Source organism: Parasteatoda tepidariorum, chromosome 7 (genome assembly GCF_043381705.1).
Source record: "Parasteatoda tepidariorum isolate YZ-2023 chromosome 7, CAS_Ptep_4.0, whole genome shotgun sequence".
NCBI classification, from domain to species: domain Eukaryota; kingdom Metazoa; phylum Arthropoda; class Arachnida; order Araneae; family Theridiidae; genus Parasteatoda; species Parasteatoda tepidariorum.
In genome coordinates this window covers 50,157,731-50,181,922 of record NC_092210.1, presented here as the reverse complement: position 1 = coordinate 50,181,922, position 24,192 = coordinate 50,157,731, and the positions used below count along the sequence as shown (strand labels likewise).

The following is a 24,192-nucleotide window of genomic DNA, read 5'->3' as shown; positions in this document are numbered from 1 at the left end:
GTTAAACCAAAGTAAAAAAAAAATGTTTGGAAACAATCTTAAAAGGAAGAAAAAACGATGAAGTAATACACTAATGATTATTTCCAAAATGATGGTTAGGTAAACATCTTCCAAAAAAAAAAGAAAGAAAAATCCTAAAATCTTATGAGGAAAAAAACATTAAAAATTTTTTTAAAAAACATGGTGGGAAAATGTATCGAACTTCGCTCCGGCTTTTTGGTTTCCGATTTCCGGATAACGTGTTCTGTACTGTAATTACATTATTTAGTTTTGTAAAAAAAAAAATTTCAAAATATTAAATTAATTTAGCTATTATTTAAAAAGGTTATATAGTGTATTTTTTAGATTTAAATAAAAGTTTTATAGATTTAAATCTAAGTTACTTAACACATCTGAGATATTTGAATCTATAAATATTAATAATGTACTAATCCATAAATAGAAGAGCGTGAGAAGGCCATTAGCTTGCCAGTGACAAAGGCACTTAACTAACAAGAGAAATAAAATTTTCTTTTGCTATAAGGAAAAATAAAATTTCGACATTGTTTAGTTGGTCCCCGTGATTAACAAACATGCGAGAGATTTTTCAGTTAGATTCCAGAGGGAAAATCAGAATTTCTTGCAAAATGCAGCAGAGTTGCACATGAAAGTGCAAGAGTCCTTCCTTTCTCAGTGAATGCAGCTCAGTATATGCACATGTGAACCCACAAGTATTTCATCAAACATGCAAAGTGATTGGCGCTTTTATACGCTACTGACAGATGGTACACCGAAATGGATTATAATTGAATGAATTGTGAAAACGTTGAAGAGAAAAAAGGGAATTTCATGCTTTTTGCATAATTTGTGGCGAAAATCAACATGCTTAAGAAAAAAATCTGATTTTGGGAATGGGAAAAATTTAGTACCTTTTGAAAATGCCTTCAATGGCTTTTAAAAAACTTAACTTTTAAAAATTATACGCACTCTGAATAATTAAACTATGATAAATAATAAACAAAACAGCTTTACTTACGGAATGTTAGACAAATGCAATGTGGCAGATGGAGCATATATGTTGAGGTAATTTTTTGAACCTGGTTTTTTAAATCTGTGCAAAGTAGACTGTGTATAATCTTTAGTTAAACCTGCATCCTGCAATAAAATTTTGATGTCTTAATTTATTGCTAAATAATATTTCGAACACAAAATGAATACTGGCTACAGAAACTATCATAGTTAAATCCAAAATAAAGACAAGCACTTACTGGTTGCCCATCCTTAGGCATTTGAACACTTTGGTGACGAGATGGTGCTACTCTAATTTGTTTCCCATATACTTTAATTTTATCAAGATGTGCCAAAGCTGCAAAAAAAATGATTTCTATCAATCAAATGATATAAATAAATTCTTACTATCGGTAATCAGATGTACAATTATGCATGCAACCGATAGTGTTTTACCATGTAATTCTATATGGATATATAAAAATAAGTATACCTAATATTAATAAAATAATTATACTAATATTAATACTAATGTACTAATTCATGTACTAATATTAATACATGAAATTACTATTAAACATAAAAAAGTAACACTTGAGAGTTACTAAAAAAAAAACTTTCACTGTAAACAAAATGTCAGAAGTCCTGTTAGTTCAGGGAGGAAAAAATATTATCAAATTAATAACAAAATTCTCGAGAACTGCAATTTTTATTGCTTAACGGAAACTCTGTAATTTTGACTATGAAATTCTAATAGTTGTCATCACTGTTGATGCAACAACCAGAAAATAAAAATTCCATAGGAATGACACTTATAAATTATTTACAATGTAAGAGATGCGCTTTTAATTGTGAAAACATAAGAGCAGTAAATTTTTCTAACTTCAAAACAATAGAGCCAACCATTAAGGCTTACACGATAAAAGAATTAGCACCCTGATCAAAACGTATTTCTAGTCATTTTATTTATATGCCCTTAATAAAACACTTTACATTATTTAGTATCGTAAAATAGGCCTCATATTAGAGAGTACATAAACTAAAAGTTAAAAAAAAAAAAAAAAAAANAAAAAAAAAAAAAAAAAAAAAAAAAAAAAAAAAAAAAAAAAACTTGAAATTAATGAAAGATGTTTTTAATGTTAAAAGCTATTTTATTTATTATATAAATACAAACACTTCCTGGCTTACCTAAATTGATAAGCTGCATTTAATTAATATGAAAAAGCCCCTTGAGTAAGAAATAGATAGACTTAAATTATAATAATCACCTTGCTTAAATATTAAATAATATTAGATGTAGAACCAAGTGAACAAAAAAGGTCCGTTGCTTTTGAAAATTAATATATTTACGAAGACTTGTAAAGAAGAGAAAAATATAGTATACTAACCTAATTGTGCCTGTTGTGGTTCAGCCATCTGGATAAGAGCATTATCTTTCTTATTAAAAAGGATTTTTACCCTGTGCACATCCCCATAGACACCTGCACAGAAAAAAATATTTGTTAAACTATATGTTGTGAATAGAAATAAGTTAAACTAGAGTGGAAAAAATAACATTAAAAACATTTTCGCTGCAAATATATTATAGGTAAATTAAGACTTCTGATTTCTAAAGCATAAACAATTTAAAATCAAATGGCTTTTCTTTCGTTTCGGTTTTAGCTACGAGTACTTCTTATAAAGTCATATATATAATGCAGCATCTGCTTAGTCTTAGGTAAAACTACAATATATCTCAACACCTGATATAACAAATGTAATTGTAAAATAAACAGTTATATGCAAGATAATTAAAACAACTTAGACAACGAAATATCAATTTTTTTTAACAATGGCACTAATTTTGATTGGAATTGATGCTAACAAAGAGTCATCAGTATTTTTAAATACAGTCGAATCTCGCTTTAGCGAAATCCGAAATATCGAAAATTTTAATGTAACGAATATTTTCCAAAACCCCAAATGAATCTCCATAGAAACGAGGAATTAAAAGTACCGATATTACGAAACTCGTAATCCGATTTAACGAAGGGGAAAATAAGCATTAATTCTCCTTTTCTCTCGTGATTTAAAACACTTTTCCATTCTTCAAAAGTACACAATGATCACAAAATTCAAATATTTTTGTGCATCTTCAAAATAAAAAGTTTAATAAAAGAGGGAAAATAAGAAAATGTGCGTAATTTGGAGGAAGTTTGCAATTTCTACTGGTTTTTATTCATTTGTACTGAAAAAAAATTACAGTTTACGTAATTTCTAATAGGTAAGTGATAATATATTCATTGCTCTTTTCAATTTAATTGTTTTTGCAAGCTTTTAAAATATTGATTAGATATTTTCCAAATGCAGAGTACAAATAGGTCAAAACTGTAATTAAATGCAATATTTATTTAATTTTTTTTTGGAAAAATTCCAATGCTACAAAATAATTTTTGTTAACGTAGAAATTCGCAATATCGGTATAACGAATTTTCGTTATTGCGTAGCGATTGCTTCAGTCCCTAGGAATTCGCTAAAACGGGATTTGACTGTAATCTAAATTCTATCAGTAAAAAAAATTGGTCAATCAGAATTGTTTCCCTCTTAATCCGCAGAATTGTTTTCTCCTTTACCAAGTTTTCATTGGAACTCTTGACTCGTCAATTGACGAAAGTCCTAAAAGAATGCAGTAAATTTTCCAACAAAAAATAACCACCTTTTAAAACTAAAAAATATTTTTTAACACTTAAACTAGGGCAGGCTCACTAATAAAAAAAATTTCTTCCTATTGTTGAAAGTTCTTCATTTACAAAATGCATCAATTTTCAATGACTTTACATGATCATAAAATAACAACTTTCTGACGAAGAACTCTTTACTTGATTATATTAACCACCATAAAAACAATTTTAAATATATCTAATATTGAGTGACTTATTCTATTTCTTAAAATAATAATAACTTTATTTAATTGTGTAAAAAAATTTAATTTAATTAATCAAGCATTATTTAAAAAGGTTATCTAGTGTATTTTTTAGATTTAAACAAAAGCATATTGAACCAAACATTAACAAGATTAATATTATTGATTATACTGAATTTATAAAGATATGAAAAGAATTAAGCAAACTAAGAAAACTTTAATAAATTCATATTCCAAATGTAAATTAGAGTATGGTCCCTAATTTTAATTAAAATTTGCAACCTGGTTCAATATTTCTTTTAAGAAATGATAAAAAAATTTATTATAGATAATTTTGAAATTTAAAGACAATGAGTATTGAAGCTAAACAAACATCTACACTCATGATATTAAACAAATCTGAGATAATTGATTTTAAAAGTAATAATAATACAATGTAAAGGGCAAAAAGTAAAAAAAAGGCAATGAAGTACAATTAAGGTTTAAAAAAATTTATGCAATTAGGATATAAAAATCTTGCATTTAAAAATCTCATTTAATTATTATCTTTAGTAAATTGAATAAATAAAAGGGAGACAGACATTTTGAGGTGATAAAGCTCTATGATTCACGACTGCTCTGGGAACCCACACGAAAAAAAAGTAATTGGTGTATGGTCCCTTAGTCAAATTCAAAGATTACGGCAATGATCTATAAATAGAATAGCACAAGAAGGCCATTAGCCTGCCAGTAATGAAGAATATAGCGCTTCACCAACAATGAAATTAACAAGAGAAATTAAATCTTTCTTTTGCTATTAGGGGAAAAAATTTGGCAATCTTTAGTTGGTCTCCGTAACAAAATAAAAATTCAGGAGATTTTTATACACTAACTCTCTATATTAAAAAGCTGCAATAACAATTTGGGTGTTTAACTTAACATTACATTTTGTTTTGATGAACAAAAAATTGGATTGTAGAAAATGTATAGGGAGTGCCACAAAATAAATAAAAATTACAGGTAAAAATATCATACGGGCTACTCTACAGGCTGTAGGCATTTTTCAAATCCAGGTAGTTGCCTATTTTGTGATAATTAAAAAATTAACGAAATATTTTTACATAAAGGTAGAATAATCGTATACTTAAAACCAATAAAATTAAAAAAATAGTAAAGTTTTTTTTTGAGCATTTTTGAGAAAATGTAATTTTTAACAAATTTTGACTTTTTACAACTACAAATTTAATGTATTTATATTATTTTATGCATAAAATATAATTTTTTATTACAAATTACACGCCTAAATTAAAATTAAAAAAATCAGAAGTCTCTAAAATTTCATATTTGAAATCAGTTGATCAGTTTGTTGAATAAAATTCATTAGGGCTTCAATTTTTTTTTTTTTTTAAATTGAAAAAAAAAAAAAAAGTTTAAAAATTGTGAATCCAAAATCTTCATTAATTACTGCATTTATATTTTATTTTGGCTGTTTTAATTTACATTACAACATTTTAAGTTTATAGAAAAATAACACATATGCGTATTACTATTTGAAAACGATTGAACGTTCAACAGCCTTTTTGAAGTTAGAAGTTTTCGTAATTTTCTAAACTACCAAGTGTCAAAGAATAATTTTATACTAATCTTGAATTTATTTTTGAGACATTTAAATTTCATTGTTAAGGTAACAAAGGTGGTATCTATTTAAAGATAAGGCTAACAAATTTAATTCAAATCGAATGCAAAAGTGCACCCAATTTTAATTTACATTTCATATCAGTAGTATATTTTAAACATTTAATCTATCCTATAATTTAAATATTGAATGATAATGGGCATTTAATAATTTTCAGTATCTCAGATGGAATTTTCATTTAGATGGTTCCATATGAGTTAGATCATAGAAATTTAGATTCTTTTGCACACTTTATTTTTTTTAAAAACTCAAACCTTTAGTTTTCTCAAGAATTGTAATTTTTGTTCTCTTTGTTCAAGGGTGAAAAACTGAAATTTATGATCTATTAAAGGAAAGAAATCGCCAAAATATTCAGAAAATAAAGCAAAATTTAAAAGAGTTGTTATCTACACTTTTAATTTTATAAAATGGTAACCTTTATTTCATTAAGCTTTGGTATTGAATTGATTCTGTTTTTGCTTATTTTAGGCCTTTTCTTTCATTTTTACTATATGTGTGAAGTGAAAGTCCAACTGTAAAGCTTTATACATAAATCATGATTAAAATCAATAAAATAATATCTAAATAAAACAAGTTTTGGAAGTCTGAAATTAGGTGAAAAGTTTAAAAAAATCACATGTCTGGTTTATACTTCAGTACAACAAAACAATATCACTCAAACACAATAAAAATTTAATTGTAGTTTCGTATTGAAAAAGCGGTACATACTCAATTCAAACATGTGATTACAGGAAGAAATTATCTGAATTTTTTTTTTTTTTTCCTCAAAGTGTAGTTATTTTTTATTTTCAGGTATTTAATTTTTTCTTTTTGTACATCGAAGATAAGTAACAAACAAGACTGTCATGATTATGCACAAAAAATCGTAAATTGCAAAAAGCGGAAGAAAAAAAATCTATATTTTATCTAACAAATTTCTTTCTTCTCATCACAAAAGCAAACATAGATATTGAAAAAAAAATTATATCCTAAGTCGTCATCACATCATTAAAAAAAAAGATATAAAAAACCGAAATCCACGGCAATAAATGTATAAAAATTGATGATAAAACCACGTCCATTTAGCAAAATCACAAGGACCGGATGCATCAAAAAGGCGTTAATTAAGTGCTCGGTTTGTAAATAATATGGTTTTAAAAAAAACTAAATTTTAAAAAATTATGCAGAATTAGCTATGATAACTGCTGAAAAATTGATTGGAAAAATGATAGAATTATCTTGGCAAATAGTAAATACTCAGATTCTCGATTTGAATTTCTAGTATTTAACAATTTTCGGATTTTGTAAAACCATGTAGAAACAAACAGCAATAACTGCCAAAAAACACTGATCAAAAAGTTGCATAGATTTAGTGGATAAAGTAATTATGCCAAAATAGCTTAAAAAAGTAATTTCTCAAATGTGCAATCTGAATTTGTTTTTTATTAACGTTGTAAGAAAAAATAGGGATCTTCAACGAAACAGCGGCATTGTCCTGTGAAAAAGCGATGTATAAATATTCAAATTGAATTTTGCACCTAATAATGCATAAGAAATATATGGGTTAAAAAAAAGAAAGAAAAAAACATGCGTAAATAATAGCCGGTAAAACGATCGAAACGGAGGAATTTATGACACTATCGACACAAATAGAGCACATTAGAAAGTGATCACTCCAATGTGCAATTCAAATTTTGCATGTCACAACATGGAAATTTTAAAAACCAAGAGAAAATCAATTGCATTAACTGCAAAAGAAGGAAAGAAAAAAAAGGATCAAAACACGGATTGATAATACTACCTAGCATGTCGAAAAGTTATTACTGGAATTCGAGATTTGAAATTTCCACGTCATATCACATTAAAAATTAATTGAATATTAAAATTGATCTAATTGTAGCTGGATAAAAACGTGAGCAAATATATCAAATTGATTAAATAACTATTTTGTTACAAATCGGGAATTTGGAACAAAATTGCTTCTCAATAAATATTACTTATTTAGATTCTGAATTTTATACTTTTGTGTTTGCCTCAGTAGTTCATTAATTCTAGTCTAAGTTATTATGAAATTTTTTTTTTTTTCAGTCTCATGTTCCAAAGACTTGTTTTTTTCTAACCCATCTGTGTAAAAAAAAAAAAAAAAATTGCCTGACAAAGTGTTGGTAAAGGCAGAATAAATGTCTTGTTAAGGAGATTTTGCTTAACTATAAAAATTTACATTTCAAATTAGTGCAAGAATTACTGCGCCTGCAATCTTAATTCATATGTTTTATTAATTCTGTTCTTGTAAAACTGATTTTTAAAAGAGACTGAATTTATAATTTCTGGATTTTATTAGGGGTAGACACTCTCTTATTTTTGTTTCAAATGCTAATTTAAAATGTAAATTTTTAAAAAATTTCTTTTTAAAATGAATTGAAAAACCCTGATAATTTTACGGCAACTCATCACTATTTTTTACTTTCAACTTCAAGAAACAGTGTGCTTTCATAATTAAAATATCATGAGAAATTTTTTTTTAGAAATTCCTATAATCATAGAAAGAAACGCTGAAATTCGTAATAACATTCAAACGTATAACAATATATATATGTTCTTTTCCTTTCTTAAACACCCAGAAAATTTTTCGTGTATGTGTGTTTGCGTGCATGCATAAATTTTACAAATACTTAATTCTTTAGAGCTCTTTTTTCTATTACTTCTTTCTGAAATAATACTGTTTGAGGAAATTTTAAATCTTGTTTTTATTTCAAATTTCACCAAATTCAGCAGTGGTTGGGACAGTAAATATTCCGGAAAATTTCATGCGCAAAAAATGGTTATTAATTAATATACAATACATGTTTCATGCTTAGCATATTTTTTTTTTTTTTTAAACTAAGATTTATATTTTAATTACCTACCAATGAAGAATATCGCACTTTTATTGTAGTTAATGTAAGGAAAAACTCAAGTTCTTATAAGAATCGTGTTAATGGATTTCAAAATCATGCAAGTCTAAATCGCAATATATTACAAAAAATAAAAAAACGGAAATCATGATATCGAATTTTTAATTTGTGTGAATTGTGATTTTTCAGGGTGTTTATTATTCAATTTTAGTTATTTATTAAAATATATTCAACAAAAACACTAACAAGATTAATATTGATCATACTAAATTTATAAAGATATGTAAAAAATTAACAAACTAAGAAAACCTTAATAAATTCATTAAAATTCAGTATTTCTTAAATAAAATGATTAAAAAAATTCATTAATATTAAAATATAAATACAATGAGTACTGAAGCTAAACATTTTTGCGAGAAGTAATTTATTAAATGGACCTCACATTCATAATACAGTAGGGAACCGATTATCCGGAACGATTGGGACCATCGCCATTCCGGATAACTGATTTTTCCGGTTTTCGGAATGGCTACAAAAAGCCGTTTTTTAATTGCTAAACCCAACTAAAAAACATTTTTTGGAAATAATCTTAAAAAGAAGAAAAAATGATTAAGTAATACCCTAATGATTATTTCCAAAATGATGGTAAGGTGAACATCTTTCAAAAAAGAAAGAAAAATCCTAAAATCTTATGAGGAAAAAAAAAATTTTTTTTTTTTAAATGGCGGGAAAATGTATTGAATTTTGTTCCGGTTTTTTGGTTTTCCGATTTCCGGATAACGGGTTCTGTACTGTATTAAACAAATCTGAGATAATTGAATTTTTTATTTCAATTGTTTTTACGTAAATTTAATTAAACTATTCCTTTTTCTTCTTCCCCAAATTAAACTGTTTTTTTTCCCAATCGTTTCAATAGTTAAGAGATGAATCAAAAATTTTTTGGAATGGTAAATCTAAACAACAAGATTTTTTACTGCATGTGCTAAATGTTAAAATAGTGAAAAGCCGCTCACTTCATACCTTTTATATTGTTGAGTATTATAATCAGATTAAATATTATTGAGTTAAAGTACTATGCAAATAAGGGCGTCTTTGGTAAAAGTCACAAGATTAAAAATATCAATTAATTCTTATATTTATTTAATTAATTAAACGAATAAAAGGACAGAAGAGAATATGTAAGCAGTGAATGATTCCAAAGTCATGTTCAAGAATTGTGGTACAGATCCATAAATAGAACAACATGAGAACACCACATCATTAGCTTGTGAGTGAAGACAATGGCACTTTCACCAGCGATGAAATTAATAAGAGAAATAATATTTTCTTTTGGAATTTGGAAAAAAATTTAGGAATGTTTCACTTGTCCTCATGATCAGAAAACTTAGAAAGATTTTTGGGTTTGATTTCAGAGGGCGGAAAACTCTTATAAAATGCAGCAGAGTTGCACAAGAGAGTGCCAGATTCCTTCCCACCGAATCTATTTCAGTGCATGCGCATGGGGACCTGCAAAATTTTAAGATAATTTTTTTTAAGCATATAAAATAACTGGCGCTTTCATAAGCAACCAGGGGTGATTGTGAGCCCAAGTCAAAATTCCGGAAAATTCATTGAGTTAAAAAGTTAAAAAAAAAAAAAACAAATAAAAAAGAGAAAAAAAAGAACTGTTTAATTGAAAAATTAGAAAAAAATTTAAACAAGGTCTTTTTTCCTTTTTCTCAATATTTCTTAGTTCACTTAAAAATATTTAAAATTTTACACATACCTATACCATTTACACATACCCGGAGAAGTAATTAAAACTTACAAATATGTCTTTCTTTCTTGAGTTTATGATTATAACAACTATTTACTGATAAAAAATTAAAATTAATCATGAATATGAGCTTATAAAGTATCTCTCTGGCTCTCCCTTACAAACAAATAAAATAAACTGTGTTTTTAAGTTCCACCTTTGAAAATTTGATTTCCGGAAACTTCTGTGATAATGATTTTTTGAAACGTCTGGACCTTCGATCTCCGGAAACTTCCGGATCACTGTTAGCGAAAATTCAGGAAATCCGGATTTTTTCCGGAGCACAATCAGCCCTGTAAGCAACTGACCGCCTGTACACATGGTCTGGCTGAATGAATTGTAACACTGTTGAATTGAATAATGTGCGCTTTTTTCGTAATTCGTGGCAAAAATCGACCTGAGAAAAAAAAATTACTTTGGAAAAAGGAAAATTAAGCCCATTTTTTAAAAAATCCCACAAAAAGTCACCTTTAAGGGCTTTTAAAAAATTAAATTAAAAAATAAGCATCTTTTAAAAAATGCTGTGCACCCTGTTTTTGGATTGCATGAATATGAATCTTAATGCGTAGCTTAGAAATAATGAATAAATACGAAACATTTATGTTCAATATTGCAAAGGACAAAATACAAATAACAATATTGGATTTTAAAAAAAAAAATATGAATTGCAATGCATAACTATTAAATTAGGAATAAATACTAAAATCAATGCTCAATTTAAAAAACAAGTAAATACGAATTGTAATATTGGATTTCAAAATCTAATGAAAATGGAATGGGCTTTTGGATTTTTAAACTCGCGTGAATATGATTTACAACATGCAACTTTTAAATTAGGTTATTGGGTAAATCAACATGAATTGTTTAATCATTAAAATAGTACTATTATGAATCATTATGTAAACTGTTTTCGGTGCAGTTCCAAATAATTAAAATGGCAAGGGAACCACATGTATATAAACGTCTTGTCATAAGATTTAGCGAGTTTTAAAATTTAAATTTAAGATAGTGGAACTCTGTGAAAATATGGTTTTGATTCACAGAACTCAGCAAACCAATGGTCTTAAAAATGGAATTATGTGAGATTCATTAGAAAAATCACATGACCTACTCCTAGCTTTTAGACCCAGAAGAAAATAGACCTGGAATTTTGGGGTACACCTGAAATACGATCATCCCTGAAAATTGGTAACTGTTATTAGCTTTGAACCAATTCAATACATAAGAATCTAAAAACAATTAAAGAAATAAAATGCAAGTATAATTTATATTTTTATTAAAATAAATTTAAATTACTTTTTTAGTTCAATGTCATTTATATTCATTATTATAGAATTGCACAGACCTTCCAGATTCTCTCTTCTTCAGCTTTCGATGATTTAGCTGCACTCTTTTAGCATGTTAAACACTTTTTGAGAGTTTAAACCAGTTATTAATGCTTGCTTTTGAAAACTAATTTTCAATTTAAAAAGCTAAAATCCAAGAACAGAACCTCACACAATTATAGAAATTGACTTTCACTCTAATATTTTTAAATTTAGGTATATTGTAGTTTATTCAATATTGATCATAAAATTTCATTGGCATAAAACTAAAAAATTTTGTTGAATTTTTGAAACTTTTTTAGGGGATAAAGCCATTTTTAAGTGCAACAAGCAAATATTCTTCTCAAACAATTCAAAACAAGTCCAGATAAATGGTTTAAAAATGGGAAAATTAAGATACATTATCTTGTTAGGAAAGTTTTCTAAGATATGATTTATATTCCTATTAGTTATATCCAGATAAACTCAAGTAGAAAGAACTCTCCGAGCTACATGCAAACGAGTTTTAAAAACGGCTTCACCTCGAAAACTACCAACATTTTAAAACCCCACAAGATGTGACTGACAGATTTCCTTCAATTTTTAGAAGGTCTTTTGTTAAGAAGTTTTAACGCATTTATTAAGAAAATAATCTGATAATAGTTTTTGCCGTTTTTTTTACCTTCAATTTTTTTTCTCAAAACATTTAACATTCAAAAAGAAAAACTATTTCGCAATCATGGTCTTTATTATCGTTTTAAATGAGAAAATAAAATTAGTAGAAGGTCATCTTAATTTATGTAATTTAATAGGAAAAATTTATATCCACACACAACTTCCGAAAACATAATGAAATATTTAGCTTTTAAATACTCAACATTAGAAATTTGATTTCCACCAAATCGCCAGATGAAAGATACAAACTTTTTATTGTTGCTGATAACAAATGGGGGAACCATACACATGCAAGAAATATAAATAATTTTTTACTATATCTTAAAAATTAATCTTCTTTGCTTCAGTAGATTCTGGATGTCATTCTTTCCTTGAAGAATTTACCGAAACCATTAAAAAATTTAGATTAAGAGAAAATAGTAATACTACAAACAAAGCAACAGGTTTTTATATAGTTATGGCACAGAAATGGGTAAGAAACAGCCAAAAGATTTCATATAATAAGCTTATAAAGTTTTGTTTTGATTATACATGCATAAATAATAAATAATTCTACAGTGGGGTATGAAAAATGAGAGTTACACAACAAATAGAAAAAAATATACAAGAAGTATAAATAAAGCATTCAATTAAGATAATATAAGTACAGATTCTAAATAGGATATTTAAAGCAGATGTGCATTAACTTTAAAAATATCAAGGGTATTTGTTTTTTAAAAAAAAAAGTAAGTAGGAAAAAAATTTAAACAAAAACCAAATTATAAGAGTGCTTCATAAAACATACCAAAAAGGGTAAAGAGAGCATCAGGTGTGACCTTCTAGTATTTTCAGAGCAACAGGATGGTGAGGCAGAGCAGAAGGTTGAAAGGGTTTTTCAGTGACCGAGCGAACGAATAAAGAAGTCCATTAGATATATATTTCGTTTTGGAAAAATACCAAGGCGAGGAAAAGAAAGAAAAATGAAAAAAAAACTAAGATACATAAATTTAATAAGTGAAAAAAAAAAAAAAAACAATATGCATAGTAAAAAGAAAAAAAAGTCAATGCTAGATGTAGCAAAAAGTATCTTAGTGCGTTTAGCTAAAGGGGACCCGGAAATTAATAATAGTAAAAAAGAAAAAGAAATTGATTCAATACTTAAGTGCCTCATATGCATAATTTTTGATAAATTACATATGTATTAGCATATTTCATTTCACTTTCTATCTTTTCTCAAAAATTAACAGAGCTACAAGAAATACAAATTTCATATCACTTTCATATCATTTAGGTTCACTCTAATAGTAAGTTAACCATAAAATATTACAATGAAATCAAGTGTATTTTAAGTCACAAATAAAAATAGATTAAAAAAACTATAAGCTTCTTATTATCTATGGAATTTCAAAAGTTTTAGTAAAAATTGAGAAATTTTATACATTTTTGGGGACAATAAAGAGATAAAATCCAAAGTCTTGAAAAAAATTATGGAGAGCTATAAAATTTTTTATTGATTTTTTATTATTATTAATTTTTTTTATTTTTTTATTTAGGGAAAAATAGGGCGTTTTGAAATAGCAGAAAAATAAATAATAATTAACTTATATTAAAACAAACATATATCTAATATAACTGCTTGGAGCTCAGTTCATTTTTGACTAAAGATATGTAGAAAAAGTGCAAAGAAAGTATAATATATTCCAGGTCTCCTTAGAATAAAACATTTAAAACAAGAAATATATATTTTAGAATAAAAAAAAAAAAAAAGTAAACCAAAAAATTTATGCAAATCAAAATTTAAAATTGGAGACGCAAATTTTGATAAGAATGTATGTCTTTAAATTTAAAATCTTGAACTAAAAATTTGTGTTCTGAAATACATTTTGCTACACCTTTGTAAAATAAATAAGGTTAACATTAATTGGAAGTAATGCTAGAAGGATAACACATCAAACAAGCTGAAATAAATGAAGTTCGTTCAAAGGCACAGCACAGAATAAGTTATTGCAAGTTCACATACAGGTTTAGAATAATAGAAAGCAGCTTAAAAGAAAAATTAACACCCAAAACTCTCAACAATCATTAACATTAAAACCTTTTTCTTTATAAATTGTCACCTAAAAAAAAGATCCTAAATATCTGATTTTGACCTTAAATGCATAAAAATGTGAATGACACTTGAAATATTTTTGGAAAACAAAACACTTACAATATTTAGTTACTGCAGACATTTTTAGCATTTAAAATGACTTACAAATTACAGCAAACTCTTTTAAAAGGCAGAATCTGTGAGGAACAGCATATTTCTCTAAAAATTTTTTGATTTGCACAAACACAATAGCACTAGTTAAAAAGTATAAGTCTGTAAAAAAATACAAATCCTATTACAAAAAAAAACTTAATTTTTGTCATGACTAAAAATGCCATACATCTCAAAGTATAAGCGGATCCCCCTTTTTTTATTTGAATGACTTGATTACGAAATAGCATAATTCACGACGTTGCTTGTATAAGTCGACAGATTTTTTCTATAAAATGTCAAGTATCAAATGATACTAGACCCATGTTAGAATGCAGATTCAAATGTTATTGTAAAATATTTTAAAAAGGGTAGGAATATTGAATTCTTTGGATGGGGTGGAAGAATTTTTTATTTATTTAATTAATTTTTTTGTGGGGCGCAGATGAGGATGTAGTAGAATGCATTACAGAGTGGGATCTGTATGACAACACTATTAACTAAAGGTATCCGACACAGAAGATCTGGGATCGTTAAATTTCTAACATTATGGTTTGTTTTAAAAATTTCCATGCATTATATTTTTTGAAATACTCTTGATATAAATTATTTTACTCTTTATACTCTTTTAAAATTCTCTATTTAAATTTTTTATCCAATACTGCAATGCATAAGAAAAATCAACATAGACGATAAATAATTCAAAATAGCACATTTTTAATAAATTTAGCATTTTTGTATAATCTACACACACACAATAATTATGCAATAAAAATTTTTTCCAAAATAAATTTTGTTTTGTCAGCTTTTTTCAAAAACTCTACATTAAACATTAACAATAGGATTATTAGCATAACAAATGGAAAAAAATAGGACAATTTTATTTGCAGTCTCCTTTAACTGGGGGAAACTTCTAACGAATTTAACAGTTTCCTAATTTTGCTTTTTTTTTTGGAATTTCAAATAATACTTTTCTGTTTTTACTTAAGGTAGTATTACACACTTTTGATAGAATTCCACTTTTATAAGACTTTGCTGTAATTCTCAAATACATCTACAAATAAATCAGTGGGATTTGCTATAATTTCTTATATGCTTAAAAATTACATATTAGTCAAGTAAAAATAACAGCATTTCTATTTAACTGCCAATTTTTGTTCAATCACAAAATTTTTTTTTAAAAAATTTAATAAGATGTACGAAGTTCTAATTAGTGCAACTGGAAAAATCTGTCTTAATTTAACGAATTCCGTATCTTCATTTTTAAAAATTTACATTACCAAGAGATTTGATACAGAAACATTTCAGTTTTAAATAATAAAAAACAAGTAAAATTACAAAATATGCTAAAAAATATTTTCAACAGAGTGTTTGCTTATATGCAATTATATTTCGCAGTAACTATGATCTCTCAGTGTATAAAATTGTAAAGAAAATTTTCAGTTTAAAATTTGAAATTAATAACATGTATAACTTCAGAAAAAGTGTTTAAATTAACAAAGCTTAGTAATAGAAAGGAAAAAAAAGTATATAACAATTTGAATAGAGCTCTTAAATTTAATACTTTTAATGCTCAAAATAACATCATTTTGGCAGTAAGCAATTCCATCTCTTTAACTTAAATATCCAATATCAAGTCATTGCAATTTAAAATAATAATAAATAATGATAGTAACAGAAAATAAAACTAATACTGTAATTTATAATTCCGTAATTTTAATTAATTGTAAAGTGGCACATTTGCTAGGATCAGAAATCTTTATTAAGTTATTTTCTCAGTAAAGAATGCAAACAAAATAAAGCTAAAATCATTTTTAATGTCTTACCTCTTCATTGAGATTACTAACTAGCAATACGGTGCTACCCAAATGTTGTCCGGGTAGCCTCAACCCCGCAACTCCTAAAGCAGCTGCTGTTGTTGCAGCAGAAGAGAGGGCAAAACCCCCTAAAGGTAGGCCTAAATAAAAGAAAGAAATATTAATGACAAAAAAGGGGAAAACAAACTAAAGAGAAACTCCTTAAGGGGAAATTAAAAAAAAAACAACCCCAGATTATCTTAAAAAAAGGAAAATGACAAATCAAAAGCAAACATCATTTGTACTAAAGTATCATACTGGCAGATTTCATTGTAAAAGATTAATAAAGACTATTTTAATTTCAAAATTACTTTATTTAAAACCAAGTTTTAGCAGTTTCCAATACAATTTTACCCATAGAACACTGAACAACTCAGAATAGTTTTGAGTTCAATATGCATAGAAACTTTTTTATAACACTGCTGGATAAAAAAATAATAGGTATGAATTAGTTAATAAATTCTTTATACCATAATTTATTTAAATTGGTAATAGAGATCAATTCTTTCTAAATCAAATAATTTTTAAATAGGGTTTCAATGATCTCAAAAAAGAAAACAGTAAATATGCCACTTCGTAAAAGAGTAATTTATTGGAAGATCTGTCAACTTACCATTTAAAAAAGTTTGTGCAACATGTTTTTTTTTTTTTAATTTTTTGGGAGAGCGGAGAAAGGCAGAAATGAGTACAATCCGACTTACCATTGTTCTGATAGTCAGAATCTTACTGTATAATTTTAAATACTGTTCAGGAGCCAATGTGTCTTACTTTATTTTAGAATATTGAGACATCCCTCAAGAATTATGAAAATTTACGAGCATTAGCTGGAGTTTAAACTGTGTACACCTAACCAAGAGCCATAAATAAAAAGTTTAAATTGCAAAAATAATCAAAGATCCTCTCTAAGTACATTTACTGCAATCTGTGCAATTTAGCAATAAAAAAATTTGTGTTATAAAGTAAGTTTACGGCATACTGTGTAATTTGGCAAAATAAGTTAATGATATAGAGTTAAATGAGAGTAAATTAAGATATTTGTCCAAAAAAGTCATTTTTTCCACAAAATTTTTTTTTACTTAAATGGGTTTTTTAAAATTAAAGAATTACAATAAAAAAAATTTTCTTTTTTACTAAGTTTTCGCAAAAACGATTAGTTTTTTTAAAAAAATATGCATAAGCTGGAGAAAAAAAACTACACTGTTTACAAGTTATATATGGCTCCTGTTTTAGCTAGCAAAATTCACTTGCTTTTTTTGCCAACATTTTTGACACCTGGTAAGAAAGAAGCAAAAAATAAATATTTTAATGTGAAATGCTTGTTTTTTACTCGTAAAACTGAAAATAAGACATTGCAAGTTTTTAACAATAGGAGTCCCAAAATTCAATGTCAAGACTTGGTGCAAAAAATGTTGATAAGAGAATAACAGACTGAACGGCAGCTCAGGGTAAGTAACCTTTGCATGGTGAAATTGGTACTATGAAGAGTCCCATTTCTAATTTAATATTCATATTTCCTATAAGTGTTTGTACTACATTATTATTAGAAATATTATAATGAAAAAATATTTCAATATCAAGAGCTTTTTAATAAAAGGAAGAACAAAATCCCATTTTGCTTAAAAATATTTTAATATTGCTATTTGTCTTGGACAGTAAAGTAGGGTACACAATTTATTCTTACATGAATTTTGGGACATCCTGTAGAAAGTGATACAGAATGTTTTAAATGGTTACAAAAATATAAAAAACTATAACAGTTTATGAACATTATTAGCTAATTATTACCTCCAGCACCAGCAGCATATGCAGCTGTTAAAGGTGATCCTAATCCAGGTGCAAATGGAGAAGCCAAAACACCCATTGAACCTTTAGCAAAAAATTAAAGCAATGCAGAAAGTTATCAAGCGTTAAAAGTTTTTCAGAAAGTTAACATTGTAAAAGGTAATTAGAAGTAACATATAAAATAAATGCATTATATTTTTATACAATATTAGGAGGAAAAATATAGTCATGAAACTCATAGAAATGTCAATTTATTATGCAGGATTTTTTTAAAAGAAAATTTTAGATTTTATTGAAATATTTTCATATTTAAAGTTATGAGCTCAGAAAACAGTTGCTAAATTATGAATGATACCTATTGCAAGGAACTTACTAAGCTTCAAAATATAAAAAGGAAAATATTCTATTTTATGAAATCAAAGGCGCAAAAAGTTTCGAAATCAGTAGAGATATATGTTTAAAAATCTCAAGAAAAAAGGCTCATTATTCAAAGTTAATTATGAAAGATGATATAACATAAATTAACATTTATATTTATAATTTAAATAATAAGGGTAAAATTTAAGTTCATTCAGATTTGAAATAAATTTTTAATGTATTTAATAAACATTGCGAAAAAGGAAAATAAAATATTAATCTTCTTATCTGTGAGGTTAGTATTATAAGAATAGAAAATTATAATTTACATTGCAATAAATAGTAACAATATGATTTCTGGAACAAACACTAAATAATAATAACAAATAATGTAATAAATGCTTGATTAGAAAGTTAATGTAATCGAAATGAAATAACCTGAAAACATCAATCTAATTTTTCAAACTGACTAAGCACTTTAGAAAACAAAAAGTTAACAGTTTGAAATTCTAATTGAATCAAAATTTTTCCTCTGTTTGAATCCTATTAATCCCATTATTCAAAACAGTGTTAGAACTATCAATCTAGAATTTACATCTTCATACAATATTTAAAGTGATAGAGAAATCACAATTAGGTAATCAGATATTTAAAAACTTTAAAAGAACTTACGAACATAAATTGAACGTCGATTTTAAAAAACAATAAGCAAAATCAGTTTTCCTATGCTGTTAGATAGATAAATATTTTATATAAGAAGAAAAAATATCTGTAGTTATAATAGAAATTTACAAACGTTAAAAAATAAACATACCAGGCAATCCTAAGGAATCAAAAGGAGAACTGGGGTCGCAATTAGGAAGCATAGGATTAGTAAAATCTCTACTTTTGTCATTGTTGTACTTAACATTTAGATTAGACAACTTGGAATATTCAACTCTCAGAGTACAACATGCATTATAAATGTTTTGGTTGTCCAAAGACTGAAATTAAAAAGATGCCATTAACACACTATACTGAATACTGAGAACTCATATTACAAAAATAAAATGTATCACAAACCAATTTGGCAGCTTGGGCAGTTATGACATCAGGATACTGAATCAATGCTTGGAATGTGCCTAAAAAAAAAAATCATGACTTCATTAAAAACATCAACCAAACTTAACCCTGTCTGTTTGCCACATTAATCAACATTCATAATGTAATTCCAAATTGCTACACAGTAAATAATAAATACTAGGAGGCTCCGCCCCCTGCTCGCTAACGCTCGCCAACCCCCGAGGATTGCTACGCAATCCTATGTGGTTCATGCCGTGAACCATGGCTCGCTCGCCAATGAATACAATGTTCTAGCACAAAGACATAATATATTATCATCAAAGACGTAGTATTTTATCATCAAAGACATAGTATTGTACTTATGTAGAAGAATTCTACCAATGTTCTTATTGGCTTTTAAAAAAGTATATTAGCTATTTAGATTGTACATGGTGAAAAAATCAAAACATTAGCTAAATAAGAAACATATTAGCAAAATAAATTATCAAATATTGTTTTACTAATATTCTGCATTTTAAAGCGTGAAAATTCAATGCATAAATAAAAGCGAAATATAAAAAAATTCAATGCATTCAATACAAACACTTAAACGTTTTTTAGACGTTTAGGTAGCTCCCAGTAGAAAAATATCAATTCAACAGCGGCCTTTTAAAGCATTCTCACTTCAATTAATTAATTAATTCCTAATTGAGTTTAAATTAAATATTGTCATGTTTTTAGTGCATGAATCTGAATTGAACAACCTGATAATGCTCACTCTGGTTATTGTTATCTGGTTGCTCACTACGTGCTCTTGCGCGCCGAATCCAATCAATTAAAAATGAAAACTGTTGCCAGCGTGAGAAAAGAAATATCATCGGTTTTATTGATACATACATACGTACGTATTAGCGTTTTATATAATATAGATTATTACTGTGCAGTGACTAAAAACTTAATTCATAATATAATTTTCACTCTTTAACATCAGTTGCTACAAGCACCATTTCGCTAAACATTGTTAAAAAGAAGAAAAAAATGGTTATATATCACTATAATATTTTTTATTTAATTACCATTTTTAGTGAATGTCACTATCTTTAACACTCTGCCAACTCTAGAGAAAATCTGAAAAGAAAAAATTGAAATTAAAAATTAAATGAACAAAAAATGAAATAAAAAATTGGAATTCAAAAATAGGTGAATAATAATTTTAGGGGGAAAAAAATTCAAAATGCGAATAATATGGAGTTTCATGGTGACTGACATATTTTAAAAGGTTATATTTTTAAAATTTCTTTTTCATTATTAAATATTTAATAATTTTATCAAAAAAATATATGGGATGATTTTTAATAAACTTAATATTATTATGCACATAAGAAATTGAAAACTATAAATGTTTTACTTAGAATAAAAATATAAAATGTGACTGACATTACATAGAAAGAATATGGCGTAAAACACCAATTTTATTTTGAAATTCTCTTTATATAAGCAATAATGGGATTAATTTTTTAAAATTTATTTATAAGATGTCAAATTAATATTAAAAGTACACAAATAGAAACTGGCGAACAGAGGAAAAGCTAGTGTATTTTATGCTACAATTTCTATGCGATTAACGTTAAAAATACAAAATAATTTAAAATCTTAACAATTGAATCTTTTTCTAAATGAAAGTGTAAAAAGTGTTTTTATAATGAATATGGAATAGTAAATAAGGTATGTAGAGAGCATTTTTCTGAATTCTTACATCGATAACGACGATTTTTGATCATTTGAATTTTTTCTCCTCTCCCTTCAAGTTCGAGGTTTGACTGTATTTCAATTCAAATTATAAAATTTAGCTCAACGTAAATGCTATTTTCTTAAAAGCACCCTAAAAATATAAAATTTAATTAGAAAAAAATCTGATTTATAAATTAAATCAATCAAGTTTTTTGATTAAAAAAAATTTAATATTCAAACCCTGAAGATTAGTTTGAATCAGTTGTTATAAGGTAAAAAAGCAGCATCGATATTAGCTAACAATGAGACATTTTCCCTGCATTTTATGATTGATAACTAGAAAAACATTAGAAACTCATTCTGTTCAGTGATTGATTGAGTTTAAAGTTCTAAAGGATATCCCACAATTGAAAGAATTTGGCACATTGAATCTGCACTTTAAAGCACTGATCCCCCCCCCTCGCAAACGCAAACAGAATTCAGATAAAATAGGAAAACTTGCAAAAGTTTCCAAAAAAGCAAATCCTTTTTTGGCTGCCTTTTCTAAAAGCTTTTAGAAAAATATATGCTGAGGTTTTTAAAACAATTACTAAATGTATTAGATACAAGGAAAACAGATAATACCTGGTATAATATTTCCAAAGAAACTGGATATATCTGATTTTCAACTACTACCCTGAGAACTGTATTTGGTCCACCCTGAGTATCAGTGGTATGATTCACTAGAGCTTGAGCAGCTTGCAGTGCCACCTGTGTTGTGGTATTCTAAAATATAAAATGAATTTTAACACTTCGAATACAAAAAATTTAAAACGCATAATATAAGTTAATAAAAATGACTTACACTTAAAGTGTGAGTGTTATCTGTCTTCAATTCTTTGTGATTAGAAAATTGAACATAAACATTTCTCCCTTTAACGAAAGGGGCACCTGAATTTGCATAGTAGTTCACCATTGATGTTGCAGATGCTTCATCATTCATTTCAAGGAAGGCCTATAAAGAATATAATAATTGTAAGGCAGCATTTAATTAACATATCCGTCACCAGCATCTAATTACGTACTCTTAATTCTTCATTTGAAATTATTAGCAATTTAGAACATTTGTTTTTTTGTTGGAGGTGAGCTTAATGCTTATGCAAGAAATAAATAAAAGAATTAAAATAGAGTTACGAGCACGGAGTGAATAAAAAATACAAACTATCAATTGCAAAGATGGGTAAGATAATTTTAATAAATGAACATAACTATATGTTAGATAACTAATAAATGAACTTTATGAAAATGAGCATTTTCAATATTGTTACTTTTTATGAAATTCGAAACACGATGACTTAAACAATATGTAATAACACACAGTTCGACATGAAATTCATTGCTGAATTATGATATTCTGCGAAGAAATGATCAAATCCATATCACTCTCTAATATCTATTTCCCTGCATCATCTCAAAAGTAACTACAAGATCAGGTCTCATCCTCAAATTGATACAATACACAGATTAATACGAGTCTGCAGATAAATACAAACTGATACAGAGTCTTCTGATGAATAAAAGTTGATAATGAGTACATAGAAAAGTCCAAGAAACAAGCAATTCCTTTGTGAGTTGGTACATTTTTAACATAGAGTGGTACTGTTAGTGAAATTGACATTTGAATTAGCTTTTTCTGAATGAATATTGAGTATATAATCGAATACAGAGTTCAAAGATTAAAATAGTGCTGCCATCTAGATGATAATTTACAAAATTGATCATTTAGTTATCATTTGCTTTGGTTTTACTTGTTAAGATGGTGTAAATATTATTTTCATCATGTATTAATTTCAAGTACTAAGAGCTTTAAAATACTAAGCACAAAGTATCAGATATTTTGATAAAGACCCATCAATTAGTACATACCTTAATTAGTACATAAAATATTATAGAGAAGATGAAGGCACTTTTGTTTGTGCAAATGTTTATTAAGCATACAAAACAAAGAGCTATATTTAGTAACTCAAATAACAACATTTTAAGTTTTCTTTTCCACTAAAAATTTATATCAACAGCAAACAACTCCCACACAATAATCTACATTTATATTAAGAAATTAACACCTTTCCAGGCTTAGCACTAATATAAAAAAAGAACATTATACTAAAAAATTAAGAACGAGCATCAGCTGTATTATTACAAATGCAAAAAGCAAAATTACAATAGTAAATTGATTATAAAAATTAAATATTTGTCGTAATTTTTAATAACTAACAACAAAAAAATTCAATTTTTTTTTACCCTTTCAAAAAGTTTAAAGTGGGAAAAATATCACTCTTAGAAGGGAAAAAAAAAGGAGAAAAAACTGCTAAATCATTCATAAAAAGATATTGTGAATCCGAATGCACAGGTTATTGAAAAACCTGTAGCTTGATTGAAAGAAGTATTCTACTTCAAGATCAGTAATTATTGAATAATTATTCTAATACTTCAAGACCAGTAATAGAATAATTATCAGTTAAGAAAAAAGGACACTACTGGTTTATTTTAATAAAGGCTCACACATTAATTCTTCATTTTCATCATTCATAGATCCCTAAAGATAAGGACTGTTGAATTACAGAGCTTTTAGGCACAGATAGACAGAAACTTTATGTAATTAATAATTCAAGATTGTTAATCATTAAATGATTAACAATCTATATTATATTGCTTACAAAAATTATATTGCTATATCACAGCAATTTTTTGTGACTAAGAAAGAAAAATTTCTTACCCCCCCACACAAAAAAAAAAAACAAGCCACCAGCGTTCATCGACGCAAGCGTCACCCTCATAATTGAAGGCGGCTCAAGGCCTTGTGCTGATACAGTGTTGCCAGAACTTAAGATTAAAAAGTAGCGAATGGGAGCTCCAAAAGTAGCGGATTCGAACATTTTGTAGCCCAAAAATAAATCATATATATATATATATACACATATATATATATATATATATATATATATGTGTATATATAT

At 26.8% G+C, this 24,192-nt stretch overlaps 1 protein-coding gene across 3 annotated transcripts in view; it reads right to left on the bottom strand.

The window, feature by feature from the left end:
* The window catches only part of LOC107453795 (polypyrimidine tract-binding protein 1 heph), an 82,230-nt gene that overhangs the window by 6,000 nt on the left and 52,038 nt on the right, over nt 1-24,192 (bottom strand). For all 3 annotated transcript variants that reach the window (XM_016070744.4, XM_043040731.2, XM_043040737.2), the window contains 11 exons: nt 22,041-22,190; nt 21,821-21,961; nt 20,542-20,593; nt 19,487-19,545; nt 19,239-19,407; nt 18,071-18,151; nt 16,256-16,386; nt 12,996-13,029; nt 2,376-2,468; nt 1,248-1,345; nt 1,016-1,134 (listed from right to left, as the gene is read on the bottom strand). In XM_016070744.4, the coding sequence (XP_015926230.1) occupies nt 1,016-1,134; nt 1,248-1,345; nt 2,376-2,468; nt 12,996-13,029; nt 16,256-16,386; nt 18,071-18,151; nt 19,239-19,407; nt 19,487-19,545; nt 20,542-20,593; nt 21,821-21,961; nt 22,041-22,190 (1,127 nt within the window). The remainder of the gene's footprint in view (nt 1-1,015; nt 1,135-1,247; nt 1,346-2,375; nt 2,469-12,995; nt 13,030-16,255; nt 16,387-18,070; nt 18,152-19,238; nt 19,408-19,486; nt 19,546-20,541; nt 20,594-21,820; nt 21,962-22,040; nt 22,191-24,192) is intronic.